A 14,855-nucleotide genomic window follows, 5' to 3' on the forward strand; every position below is an offset into this window, starting at 1 on the left:
GAGAAGGATAAAGAATGACTACAGTTTTTGACAAGCATGAAAATAGAGAAAAAGAAAAAAGAAAAAGGAGTGTGGGCAAAAACAACTTCATATTCACTATAGAGAAAATAAGAATAGCAGAAAAAAAATTAGGAATCTGAAAAAAAATAGAGAAAAACAGAATAAGAGAAGAAGGAAAGGAGGGTAAAGATGGATGGAGTTTTTAGCAAGCAAGAAAAGAAAAAAATAAATAAACTTGAAGATAAAAAGGAAAAAAAAGGAAACAGAATAAGAGAAGAAGGAAAGAAGAGTAAAGATGAATGGAGTTTTGGCAAGCATGAATATAGAGAAAAGAAAAAAAAAGAAAAAGAAAAAACAGTGTAGGGAGAGAGAGAGAGAGAGAAAAAAAAATCCCTTCATATTTACTATACAGAAAATAAGAATAACAGGAAAAACAAACTTGAAAATATGAAAACGAAATAAAAAAAAAAAACAGAAGAAGAAGAAGAAGAAGAAAGATGGATACAGTTTTTTGGCAAGCATGGAAAAAAAAAAAAAAAAAAAAAAAAAAAATGAGTGTAGGGAAAAAGAAGACTCGTGTTTACTATCCTAAAGCAATCCAATCCAATTACTTTACCACAAACAACCTAACAAGGGACAATAAATCTGCTGCTGTTTCCTCCTCCGTGAAGTGAACAAGAGGGAACGGGAGAGAGAGAGAGAGAGAGAAAGAGTAACAGGAGAGGGAAAAAACGGGAAACAGGAGAGGGAGGAGGAAAGAGGGGATAATCGGAGGGAGGGGAGACACTGAGGTTTAAATGCACTGTGGTGGAAAAGAAATGGGAAATAACAGAGAGAGAAAAGGGGAAAATGAAAGGAAAGGGAGAAAAGAGTACTGGAAATGAGAGGGAAGCCTGAGAAGAAGGGAGAGGGGAGAGGGATGTACAGATGAAAAGGGAAGGGGAGAAGAGGGGATCACTAGCTATCGGAGAAGGCAACACTGGAATTAAGGGGAGAGGCTGAGCGGAATACAGTAGGAAGAGGAGGAGGAGGAGGAGGAGGAGGAGGAGGAGGAGGAGGAGGAAGAGAGGAAGGAAGAGGAAGAGAGGTACAAGTAAAGGGGAATGAGCGGTGATCACAAGAGGGTCACAGTAGCACAGGAGGGGAGAAGGGGAGAGGGAGGCGGCGGTCAGAGGAGCAATAGGGAGATGAGGGGAGCAGAGAGGGAAGGGGAGGTGAGGGTCGGATGTTGCTTACCGACCGTGACAGGGTAGAGGGCATTGCAGGGGGAGAACAAGGGGGAGAACAGGGGGAGAAGAGGGGAGAGATGGAAAGGAAACAACAGTATGAGGCAACATTTACTGAGGGAGGGAGAGACAAGAGAACGAGCTGCATCAAGGGGGGGAACGAAAGGGGAAAAAAAAAATAATGCAGACAAACTCCCTGCGAAACAAACCATGGAGGTATTTATAGAGTCAGGAGAGCAGCAGGCGCGTCTGTGCGGGGCGGATACAGGTGAAAGGATACTGTAGGAGGGAGGAAAAAGGAGACGGGCGGCTGGTGCGGGGAATGAAGGGAAAGACAAACAAGCAGAGACGAGCTACACTGGTGGATTTAAAAGTGAGACAAAGGGATGTGGAGGAGGAGGAGGAGGAGGAGGAGGAGGAGGAGGAGGAGGAGAAAGCACAAGAGATACAATGGAGGTGAAAGTTAGCTAAAGGTGTGAAACAGAAGATAACACAAACATTAGAAGAGAGAAAGTGTAAGCAGAAAAAAATATATATACTGAGAGGTGGAAGAGATCACAAACTCAACCAAAACACACCCACTCCACCCACAGCCCACTCACATCCACACTGACGCCATCCACGTCAGCTAAAGGTGCAAAAAAAAGGAGAAAATAGGACAAAGGGGTCTCCAAGTGCACGGGTTCGAATCCTGTCCACGGTCTGAGTGTAGGTTGGGCTTCCTCACTCAGGGCAATGGTTTCCTAGCGGGTGGGCTTTGAGATAGGAGGTACCCCAAAAAGTATCCCCTTTAGCCCATAAATTCCCGTGAAAAGCCCTCAAGGTGTAAAAAAAAAGAAAAAAAGAAAGAACTAGAAGCAAAAACCAAACCAACCAAAACACACCCACTCCACCCACAGTCCACTCACATCCACACTGACGCCATCCACGTGGTAATGGTGGTGGTTGCGGCAGCGGTCCTCCCCCTCGCTGGGTGTGAGTCCCGGCTGGTGTCTGAAGAACTCCTGCTCATTCTTGTACCACTTGAGTGTGTACAAACTCGACGGGCTCTCCTCCTCGTAGTCACAGCGGAGATGCACCTGGTCACCCTCGAGGGCCACGGCGGGCACGTCCAGTTTGGTGATGCGCACGCCCTCCACGCAGCCTCCTGCAGGACACCAAACACCCGCCTGAGTCTTAAGAAGGGGAAAGGTGGGCGTGGGAGAGACTTAAATACACAGGAAAGTAAAAGGGAGGGGAAAAGAAATGGGAAATAAGAAAAGAAAAAGGAAAAATGAAAGGAAAGGGACAAAAGAGTACTGGAGATGAGAGGGGAGACTAAAGAGAAGGGAGAAGAGAGTTGGGAAGAAGGAATGTACAGATGAAAAGGGAAGGGGAGAAGAAGGGGAAAAAGTGGCCAAGGGAGAGAAAATGAGGGTTATGATAGGGAGATGGTGGGTATACATGGCCAGAGAGAGAGAGAGAGAGAGAGAGAGAGAGAGAGAGAGAGAGAGAGAGAGAGAGAAAGTGGAGGAATGAGAAAGGGATGACGAGAGACTTGGAGAGGAGAGGAGAGAGGGGAGAGGAGAGGGGAGAGGGGAAAGGGGAGAGGAGAGAGGGATGAGATGAGACAGTTGCTTTGGGGAGGGAAGGAGGGAGGAGAGAGGCAGGAAGGGGGTGAGGTGGGGTGGAAAAGGCGGGTGAGGGAAAGGGCGAGGGCGAGAGGTGAAGGAATGTCGATTCGTGGGCGTATTGTGAAAAAAGGAAAAACAAGGGGCGGAGGGTATAGGTAGGTAAGTAAAGGGTGGGCAGGATGCTCGGGGGTGGGTGGGGGTGGGACGGATGGGCGGGGATGGGCGGGGGTGGGCGGGACAGGTCGTTCCCCGCACGTTAATGCCACTAAATACTCCCGATGTTCGTTTACTTCGATTAGCCATTATTGTAAATCAGGAGGAGGATGGCGAGCGCTGAGGCCCCACCCCGACACACACACACACACACACACACACACACACACACACACACACACACACACACACACACACACAGACACACGCACATACGTACACATACATTTGTACACAGGTTAAAATGTTATGAACTTGTACACACGTGAAAAAATATAAGTAGAATGCAAAACACAAAGCTACACACACACACACACACACACACACACACACACCATTTTCTTTCCTACAATTAAGAGACAAAACGAGGCTTACCAGACAGACCACAAATGACGGTAACACAACAAAAACACACACACACACACACACACACACACACACACACACACACACACACACACACACACACACATACACACCATATCTCTCTCTAACACTGAAAGAAGGGAGAGAGAAAATGAGAGAAATGAGACGATAAGCAGACCAAACACACACACACACACACACACACACACACACACACACACACACACACACACACACACACACACACACACACACAAGGACAAACACGGGAAGTCATGCAGGAAAATGTGTTAGGCGCAGAGGCGAGGCAGCGAGCAGGGTGGTGGACGGTGTGGAGTGTGTGTGAGGGGGCAGGCAGGCACTGTGTTGAGCGTTACTTGAGGCACTCTGGCACTCCCCCGACGTCTATGCCTCGCCAACGCTCCCCGCCGGCCTGTGAATGTCCAATTTTCAGAGGTAGGTAGTGAGTCACCCACCCATGTCCCCATTCAACTCTTGTTCAGTCTAGCCCTTTTCTGCCCTCCCTCCGGCTGTTCTGGTGTGTTCTGGCTCCTGTTCTGCTTGTTTAGTCTTGTTTTGTCCCAGTTCTTGTTTATTCTCGTCTGTTCTGGTGTGTTCTGATCCTTTTTCAAGCTGCTTAGTGTTGTTTTGACCCTATTCTGGTTGTTTAGTCTTATTTTTGTTCATGTTTTTGTTCATTCTCATCTGTTCTGGTTCCTGTTCTGCTTGTTTAGTCTTGTTTTTGTCCCAGTTCTTGTTCATTCTCGTCTGTTCTGGTGTGTTCTGCTCCCTGTTCTAGTTATTTAGCGTTGTTTTTTGTCATATTTTCTTTATAATGTCTGTTTTGATCTGTTTTTGGTCTGTTATATCTCCCCTTTTAGTCCTTTTGCCTCTGCTCTGTTTAATCCTGTCTGTTTTTGTCTGTTCTGCTCTGTTCTAGTTGGTTTTGTGTTACTTTGTCCTAGTTTTGTTGTTTTCTTGTCTGTTTCAGTCTGTTCTGCCCTCTCTAGTCTGTTTCACCTGTGTTCTGCTCTACACTGTTTGTTCCCGTTTGTTTTACCGTTTTTTTTTCTATTTAGTGTTATTTTGCCTCTATTTTGTTATATTCTTGTCCGATTTGGTCTGTTCTGCTGTTCTACCGTCTCTAATCTTGTTCTGGCATTGTTTTTGTTGTGTTCTGCTCGCTTCCTTCACTGTTCTCCCTTCCTCATAATCTGTTCTGCCCTGTTCTCCTCTGTTCTCTTCTGTTCTGCTGTTCTACCGTCTCTAATCTTGTTCTGGCATTGTTTTTGTTGTGTTCTGCGCTCTTCTGCCACTGTTCTCCCTTTCTCATGCTCTGTTCTCCTCTGTTCTCCTCTGTTCTGTTGTTCTGTCCTCACCAACTCTCACCTGTTTCGCTTTTCTCAGTTCTCTGTTTGTTCTTATCTCTCTCTCTCTCTCTCTCTCTCTCTCTCTCTCTCCCCTATATATTTATCTCCTCTGTTTCCTTATCTCCGTTCCTCTGCGATTCTCCTCTTCTGTTCTTCTGCCTCCTCTTCTTATTTGATATTCCTCCACTCCCCTCCTTTATTCCTCCGTCCTTTCCTTCCCTTTTCCTTCCTCGTCTTCACAATCTGACCTATTTTCTCTCTTTTCTTTTTTCATCACTTATTTTTCCTATCCACTTCTTCTTTCCAATTAACATCATCTCTTTGTTTTTCTCCTCTTCCTCCTCCTCCTTCTCCTCCTCTTCATCTTCCTTTTCTATCCTTTTCCCCGTTTTTCTTTCTTTCTTTCTTTCTTCTTCTTTTAAGGCTATTGTTATCCTCTTCTTCTTCCTTTCTCCTTTTTCTTTTCCTTTTCCCCATTAATGCCTTTTCTTCTTTTTCTTCTTTTTTCTTTCTTCTTCTTCTTCTTCTTCTTCTTCTTCTTTGTTTTATTAATTATTTTACGTCTTATTTCGTTTCCTTCCTTCTTCTTTTCTGAATATCACTGTTATCCTCCTATTCTTCCTCTTCCTCCTCTTCCTCTTAATTTTTCCACCCTCCTCTTCTTTCTCTTCCTCCTCTTACCCTAACCTCTCTCTTCCTTTTCTTCCTTTTTCCTCCTCACCCTCCTCTTCTCTCTCTTCCTTGTCTTATCCTAATCCTTTCTCTTCCTCCTCTTCCTCATCTTCTTTCCTTTCCTTTTCTTCCTCTTCCTTGCCATATCCTTATTCTCTCCCTTCCTCCCCTTTCTTTTCATCCAAGCCATTCTTTTCTTCCTCTTCCTTTTCTCATCTTAATCCTCTCTCTCTCTCTCTCTCTCTCTCTCTCTCTCTCTCTCTCTCTCTCTCTTCCTCCTCTTCCTCCTTCTTTTCACATCCTCCTCCTCTTTACCATCCAGCCTTCTTTCTCTTCTACTTAACCACACCCCTGTCTCCTCCTCCTCCTCCTCCTCCTCCTCCTTCCTCCTCCTCCCCCTACAGTCACTTTCCGCCACCGCCACGCCACCTGCAGCGCCCAACAATAGCCTTTTCTTGACCCGAAGCAGACCAACACGTAATGCAATAATGTGCCTCTCGCATGCTCTCTCTCTCTCTCTCTCTCTCTCTCTCTCTCTCTCTCTCTCTCTCTCTCTCTCTCTCTCTCTCTCAGTTAGACAGACAGATAGACAGACAGACAGACAGACATATAAATAGACAGACAGACAGACAGACAGACAGACAGACTTACTCACTTCATTCTTATCAAGTGTTTTTTTTTCTTTCTTTTTCAATCGCACTTTTTTCTTTTTGCTTTTCGTGTTTGTTTTGTTTCTTCGCTGTGTTAGTTCCCTGTGTGTGTGTGTGTGTGTGTGTGTGTGTGTGTGTGTGTGTGTGTGTGTGTGTGTGTGTGTGTTTATTCTTCGTTTTGTGTTGTTTCTATTTGTTGAATTCTGTTTCTTGTTTCTTGTTTCTTTCTTTTCTTAATTCATTCTTTGCATTTGTGTGTTTTCTCTTTCTTTTGTCTATTTATCTCTTGTTATTGTTTGCTCTCTCTCTCTCTCTCTCTCTCTCTCTCTCTCTCTCTCTCTCTCTCTCTCTCTCTCTCTCTCTCTCTCTCTCTCTCTCTCTCGTGTATCTTTTTTTCTTACTGCCTGTCCGTCCGTTTGTCTGTCTGTCTGTCTGTCTGTCTGTTTGTGGTGATTAATGAGTTATTTTCATCCATCTTTTTAACGTTCGTCTCTAATTATCCACGTTTTTCTCAGCAGGTCACGCCATTATCCACACTTGTCACTCTCCTCACTCTGGCCTTGATCCATCCACCGTTGTTCATTCCTCCTTTCCTCCTCTTGTTTTCACTTCTTTCTCTCCTGTTTTTCCTTCCTTTTCCTTCCTTTTCCTCTCATTCTAACTTACTTTCTCTCCTCTTTTCATCACTAATCCACCGTTTTTCCTCCCTCCTTTCTTCTCCTTGTTTCCTCTTGTTTGTCTATTTTCCCTTCCTTTTCCTCTCACTCAAACCAACTCACTCTCTCTCTCTCTCTCTTTCTCTCTTTCCCCTTCTCTTCACTATTTTGCCGTTATTCCTCCGTCCTTTCCTCTCCTTGTTTTCTCTTGTTTGTCTTCTATTTTTTCTTCTTTTCCTCCCTCGTCTTCACAGTCTAACCCTTTCTTTCTCTCTTTCCCTTTTTCATCATATCTTTCCTATCCACCTCTTTTTTTTCTCTCCAGTGACATAATTTTCTTTTTGTCTTCCTCCTTCTCTTAAGTGGGTTCTCCCTTCTCTTGTTTCTCTTGTTAAGTCTCATCCACCTCATCCACCTTCCTCAACCTCACTAATCCATTGCACCAACAAACACTCTTACTTGTTCTTACTTATTCCTTCTATTCAAAATTCTTCATGGTTTTTCTGTTTATCTGTTCTTCTTTTCATTATTTTTGGTAAACTCTGGAACTCCTTGCCGGCTTCTGTATTTGAAGACAGTTTTCTTTCTTTTTCATCTATTTATCTAGTATTATTTCTTCTCCTTGGTCGGGATTTCTCCAACATTAAAAAAAAGTTGACTTATTCGCAAGTAAATGACACGTTACCCATAATATACCACTTGCTACTGAATATTTGGGTTTCCTGTTCTTCCAGTCCCTAACCTCTTATCCTTCAAATACCCTTTCCAATCAAGCTTCTATCATCCGCCTCTTACACTCCCTAAGTCCTCCTTTTCATTTCCCCTTTCCAGTCATGTTCTCTCTCTCTTTCTCTTTCTCTCTCATGTATTCTCTCCACCCCTTTCCCATTTCCCCTTTATCATTTGAACCCTTTAACCACACCACACCACCATTTATCCACGCCTTCCCTGCACACACACACACACACACACACACACACACACACACACACACACACACACACACACACACACACACACACACACACACTCCCCTCACACACTCACACACCCACTCATGCCATTACTCGGGTCCCTCTCTGTCACCACCATCACCACCATCACCACCATCACCACCATTACCACCACCACTCGTACCCAAACATCCGCTCTTACAAGGTCAGTCCAATATACTTCTTGTTTATGTTTCTGACCGTGTATTTGTCATGTCCACACCTCCTACCACACGGAGCTAGACAAACACACACACACACACACACACACACACACACACACAGCAACACATTCAGAAACACTTCAACGTCACACTTCCCACTGTTATGAAAGGGTTCTTGTTAAGATGACGCGTGTTTTGAAGTGTTTGACGGTTCTAGTGACAGATTAATAAGATTTCGATGTTACTAATAAGAGAAACACTCGTGAGAATTCGATGGATAATCTCTGACACGGGTTTTTATGAGTGTTTTACTGTTTTAGTGAGAGAGTAATGAGGTTTCTATGGTATTGATAGGAGAAGGAGTGTTGAGAACGTGGTTATTCATTTATGTGGTTTTGGAAAATTGTTAGGGTAAGAACGAAGCGTTTCTGAATAAAGGTCTAATAGAGATACACACACACACACACACACACACACACACACACACACACACACACACACGATTCGGCTTTCCAGGAGAAGAATGTTCCTGTTTTGAGTGGAGGCCGACCCGTGCCCCGCTGTCCATCCGTGCTCAGGTGTGAATTTATGCTTCCCGCGGGTCGTTCTGGAGAGTTTCTGAAGGAGTGTTTCTCGGCTGTTTTCGTAAAGATAACAGATACATTTTTCCGCCGTACTGACGCGGCTCACTCATAGCTCCCACCCTCCCCTCCCTCTCCCCCTGGCTCCCTCCCACTTCTTCTCTTCCTCCTTATCCTTCTCCTCAGTCTCGTAAAGTTGTTGGCCTAAAGCTTTCTCTTCTCTTGTCTTGTCTTGTCTTGTCTCTTCTATTTTCTTTTCTCTTCACACACACACACACACACACACACACACACACACACACACACACACACACACACGAGATAAATTGACAGATGGATAGATATATAGATAGATAGATAAAGATAGATAGATAGATAGATAGATAGATAGAGAGAGAGAGAGAGAGAGAGAGAGAGAGAGAGAGAGAGAGAGAGAGAGAGAGAGAGAGAGAGAGAGAGAGAGAACGAGCATTAGAATCAGTTACGTAAGCATCCATTCCTACATGCTCACACACACACACACACACACACACACACACACACACACACACACACACACGCTGAAATCGCTGGAGATCATCCGACTTAAGCACACGTAGGAGTTCTGAAGAAAATAGAATGCATAAGACAAACTAGAACTTTCCACTGAACGAAGAGAGAGAGAGAGAGAGAGAGAGAGAGAGAGAGAGAGAGAGAGAGAGAGAGAGAGAGAGAGAGAGAGAAACATTAATCCCACACGTAATATCCTCACACGCCTCGCTTCACTCAACAAACACAAGAAAGCTCCATATATCACTATATTGCCCTTAAAACCAGCACTGGTGTATGCAAAAGAGGCGAATGGATACTTAATAAACAAGGAAGAATAGAGAGAGGCGCTGGTGGTGGCGGGAAGGGCAGGGCAGTGAAGGGAAGGAGGAAGGGAGGGCGAGCTGGGCGAGAGTGAAGAGGGGAACAATGAATCTGCTTTGTTATTGCCAGAGTTCCGTGAGTTTGCGGCAGATATGTTGTTCTCCTGCCGATGTGGATCACGCAAAACACACAAGTACTCGATTCTTGTGATGGATTATCGCCGCCGTGGAGGGTAAACAACACTTGGAAAGGCTGATCGTGGTCGTGGTTGTGCTTGTGTTTGTGTGTGAGAGTAGACTGTGAGGTGTGAATGTTGCGTAGAGGTGGCATTCAAGGGTAAGTTAGAAGAGGGAGAAAGAAATACAGATTGAAATACAGAAAAAGAAAAAGGAATAAAGAAAAAGAAAAAAAAAAGAAACAAGAAGACAAAGATTGGAAAATGATAAAAAGTTGCTTATTTTGTCAATTGGTTCAAAGGAGCTTATGAATGGGAAAAAAAAAATGAAATGTAGATAAAAGTGAAGAGAGTTTATAGCTGAAATTGAATGGATGACGTGTAAATGAAAGAAAAAAAAAAAAGATAGACATGCATTGAAGACTCGTAGTTCTGTCTTTCCTTTTGTTCATAGAGGCTGGTGATGAGAAAAAAATAGAAGAAAGTAAAACGAAACTGAGGAATACTTAAGGCAGAGAATGAATTGATAACGTGTAAGTGTAAAAAGAGAAAAAAATAAGACATATAAATTGAGGACACGTAGCTTTGTCTCTCAGTTGGTTCATAGAGGCTGGTGATGAGAAAAAAATAGAAGAAAGTAAACAAAACTGAGGAAAACTTAAGGCAGAGAATGAATATGTGACGCGTAAATGCAAAAAAGAGAAAAAGACGAAAAAATTAAAACACGTAATTTGAGGACATGTAGCTTTGCCTGTCAGTTGGTTGATAAAGGCAGGTGATGAGAAGAAAATAGAAAAAAAAGGTAAGCAAAACTGAATGATGCTTGTGGCTGAGAATGAATGATTACCTGTAAATGTTAAAAAAAAGTAGAAAAAAGAAAGAAAGCAAAAAATAATAATAGTAATAATAATAAACACGTAATTTGTAGGACATTTGGTAGATAGAGGCTGGTGATGGGAAAGAATTGATAACATAGATAAAAGTGAGGATAGTTGTTACTGAAAATTAATGGATGTTGTATAAATGTAAACAAAGAAAACAAAATAGAATACTCACTTTGTCTTTCATTTAGTCTATAGAGGTTGATGATGAGAAAGAGTTAATAACGTAGATAAAACTGAGGGATGCTTGTGGCTGAGAATAAGTGGATGTTGTCTGAATGTAGGAAAGATAAAATAGAATAAACCAAAGACATTGAATACAAGGGCACGTGCTTGGTCTTTCATTCCGTTTACTGAGGCTGATGAGAAAAAAAAAAATGTGAATAAAAGTGAGGAATGCTAATGGCTGAGACTGGCCGGATGACGTGTACATGTGAAAAAAAAGTTAAAAAAAAGTAAAAAAAGAAAGAAAAATAAATAGTAATAATAAGATATGTAATTTAAAGGCACATACACTTGTTCGCCACTTGCTCTATAGAGGCTGGTAACGAGATGGAATTGACACGGTAAATAATTAAAGGATGTTTGCAGGTAGTACATAAAACAAGGTGTGGATATTGTAAAAAGACTTAAAAGATAAAAGCCAGTGAATGTGATTGTTGTAAAAAGAAAAGTAGATATTGAGAGCAGTTTCTTTGTTTTTTACCTGTTTGTGCATCGAGGTTGTGATCAGAAACAACAATAACAACAACGATAACAACAACAAAAACAATAAGAAAAACCCAACAGCAACAACAAAACAACAACAAAAAACAACAACAACAACAACAACAACAACAATGACAACAACAACAACAATAACAACATGAAAAACAACAACAAAAAATAACAACAAAAACAGCCCAAAACAACAACAACAACAGCAACAACAACTGAAAATCTGAACAACCACTGAGGAATTCTTGTAGCTATAGACAAATGATAGACTGTGAATATTGAAAAAAAAAAAAAAAAAAAAGCTGTGATATTTAAGTGCAGTTCCTTTACCATTCACATTCTCAACCCCTTCAGCACCATGACGCGTTTCCATATACATTCTACTTACTATCTGGTGGTTTTTTACAGCTTCAGAAACTCATGTGTGGATTTAAGATAGCAAAGACGCTGGCCATTAATCTTCTGACCTCCATAGACCCTTCCTAATGTCAATAAAATGGTTTAATCATACACAAATCTCAAGGTAAAAATGTGTCCCAGTACTGTTGTGGTTCATCAAAGACTGACGGTGAAAAGGGAAAGAAAAATCGAAAATGAATATCGAAAAAAACAAAACTGGCTCGGAAAGGGTAATGAAGTGTAAATTTTGTAAACGATAGCAGTGGATTCTGAGACCAGGTATATTTATTTTCCTCGCAGTTGACTTATAAAGACTGACCGGAGAAAAAAAAAAAAAAAATAAAGGAAAACAAAGACGTGACGAAAATCGAAGGTTTGGAATAGATAAATAGATAAATGAAAGGTAAAAATAGATAAATAGATAAATGAAATTAGAGAAGAAATGAATACATGTGGAATTTGAATACTCATTTCATTCTGCAGTTTATTAGGGAAAATAGTGACAAAAAGAAAAAAGAAGTCGAGAAAACATATTTTTTATCTTTATGCTATGGCAGCGTTTGTCAACCTTTCTACCCTTGCGTAACACTTAAAATAAATGACGTGTCTCAAGGAACCCCTGCGAAAAAACAAAATTATATACCAAATATTTCACCTTTTATTCTCATCGTACTTCACGTGACAAATATCATAATATAAATTTTTGAATAACTGGCTTACGTATATGAAATTAAATAAAAAGTAAAAAAGTGCATTAGCTTATCTCACTTGTTCTTGCGGAACCCTTAGGGACATTTTTGCGGAACCCCAGTTGAGAAACACTGTGTTATGGCCTATAGCGCCTGTAGGCATACTTTAATATTATATGTGGGAAGCGCTGTTCAGCTTTCGCCCATTAGTGGCGCAGGCAATTTTATTTATAGTGGTACCCATATTACGGTCCATATCACCACCCAAGCGCATCTTTGGAGTAACCACCTAGAACCAGGCTATCATGGTGACGTGTAGGTAACTTTAAACCACTCGACAAATGGCTTAGCTTCAAAGCGATATGTGGTGGGATTCGAACCTATGCGTGGACATCTGAGTGTAGCTCCTTCATTCTTCACTAAGTTTATAAGGGAAACGAAATATGAGGACTAAAAAAGAAAAAACGAAAAAAAAAAAAAAACACGAAACTTTAGCAAAACTAAAGATCTAAAATTTGGAAGAAGAAGAAGAAGAAGAAGAAGAAGAAGAAGAAAATAATAATAATAATAATAATAATAATAATAATAAGAAGAAGAAGAAGAAGAAGAAGAAGAAGAAGAAGAAGAAGAAGAGAAGAAGAAGAAGAAGAAGAAGAAGAAGAAGAAGAAGAAGAAGAAGAGAGGAAGAAGAAGAAGAAGAAGAATGAATAATAATAATAATAATAATAATAATAATAATAATAATAATAATAATAATAATAATAATAAGAAGAAGAAGAAGAAAAAGAAGGAAAGGAAAAGGAGAAGAATAAAAGGAAAAGAAAAAGAAGAAGAAGAACAACAACAACAAAAAAAAAAAAAAAAAGAAAAATAAGATCTATTACAAAAAATGGTTTCGTTGGCAGTATTCACATCGTGGAGGGAGGTAGTCACACTAATCTCTCCGTCAATTAGCGTCTGCAGCAGTGACGTGACGCGGACAGCCCGAGTGACGTGTTCTGTGTTATTCGAAAGCTAAATTGACGAGCTTCTCTTTTCCTTTACTTTCCTTTCTTTCCTTTCTTTTAAATTGTCCTTTCCTGAAGTTATGATTTCCAAAGGGGTGTTATGAGCGTCTCTTTCTCTCTGTCTGTCTGTCTGTCTGTCTGTCTGTCTCTCTCTCTCTCTCTCTCTCTCTCTCTCTCTCTCTCTCTCTCTCTCTCTCTCTCTCTCTCTCTCAAAATGGAGGAACTTGTAGTGAAAAGCATAAAAAACTAGATATAACTTTCCTTATCTGAAAATAAGGAAAAAGGAGGAAGAAAAAGGAGGAGGAGGAGGATGAGGAGGAGGAGGAGGAGGAGGAGGAGGAGAAGGAGGAAGAAGAGGAAGAGGAAGAAAGAATTTATTTGTCTTCCTTATTCATTGACTCATTATTGTAGTTAGCATCATAATAATCGTCATCATCATCATTCTCTCTCTCTCTCTCTCTCTCTCTCTCTCTCTCTCTCTCTCTCCAGCATTAGCATGTAGAGGGAATGAAGGAAGACAAATGGCTCCCTGAAGATGAAGAGTTTTGGACGCATCGCTGCCTCGTGAGTCGTGAGTGAGTGGAAGGAACCGAAGGGAGGGAAAGGTTGAGAAAAAAAGGAATCGATGTTACAGACGCGTGATAAAAGAAAAGGATAAAAGAAAGGATGGATAAGAAAAGGCACTGCTTGGTTGCTAAAATGAAGGATGGAGAGATGTAAAGAAACGAATACAAAATAAGTAAATATTAGAAAAAGAAAAGGTTAGAAAATAAATACATGAGCAGAAATTTGTCATAACAGTAAATGAAGGCGAGAAAGAACGAGGAAATACATAGATAAGACTGAATCAAATAATGCACATGCACACACACACACACACACACACACACACACACACACACACACACACACACACACACACACACACACACACACATGACAAAAGTAAAGCACGAAATAAATAAAAGAAAAGCAAACAAACTAAATAAGAGAACTAAATAGATAAATAGAAGGAAATCACGCACACACACAAAAGAAAGTAAAAATAAGAAAAATAAATGAAAGTAAGAAAACAATAAAAAAAACAAGAAAATAAATAAATCCCATCTCACTTTCCCTTACCACCCAAAACAACAACAACAACAACAACAACAACAACAACAATTAGAAACATACAAACAAATCCCATCACGATTACCCATCCCCTCTCCTCCCTCCTCCTTCCCTCCCTTCCCCTCTTCTCCCTCACTCACTCACTCACTCATTCACTCACCACGAACCAACCCACACACAACCTTTTCGAAGAGAGATGGAATTTATTTTGTGTACTCCTTTCCTCCTTTTCTCTTCCCTGTATTGGAGAATCTATCACGTTATTGCGGAAGCGACGGCGTGTTTCTTTTCCTTTCGTGTATCTTTCTCGCACATTAGTATTGGAGGCGGATATGGCAGGAAATGTGGGCGTGGGGGGCGTGGATGTGGGAGAGCATGGGATATAGGAAAGGATGAAAGGATTAGTGGCTATGGGTCAGCGTGGATGGGTGTAGGTGCAGCTGTAGTGTGTTTTAGAGAGAGAGAGAGAGAGAGAGAGAGAGAGAGAGAGAGAGAGAGAGGGAGGGTCTCAGGTGTGGT

General features: G+C 41.4%; 1 protein-coding gene across 1 annotated transcript in view; it reads right to left on the reverse strand.

The window, feature by feature from the left end:
* Positions 1 to 14,855, reverse strand: part of LOC123513195 — a 38,021-nt gene that overhangs the window by 20,876 nt on the left and 2,290 nt on the right. Inside the window, exon 2 of the mRNA XM_045270178.1 lies at positions 2,135 to 2,373. Within this exon, the coding sequence (XP_045126113.1) occupies positions 2,135 to 2,373 (239 nt within the window). The remainder of the gene's footprint in view (positions 1 to 2,134; positions 2,374 to 14,855) is intronic.

This window comes from Portunus trituberculatus, chromosome 35, assembly GCF_017591435.1.
Source record: "Portunus trituberculatus isolate SZX2019 chromosome 35, ASM1759143v1, whole genome shotgun sequence".
Taxonomy (NCBI): domain Eukaryota; kingdom Metazoa; phylum Arthropoda; class Malacostraca; order Decapoda; family Portunidae; genus Portunus; species Portunus trituberculatus.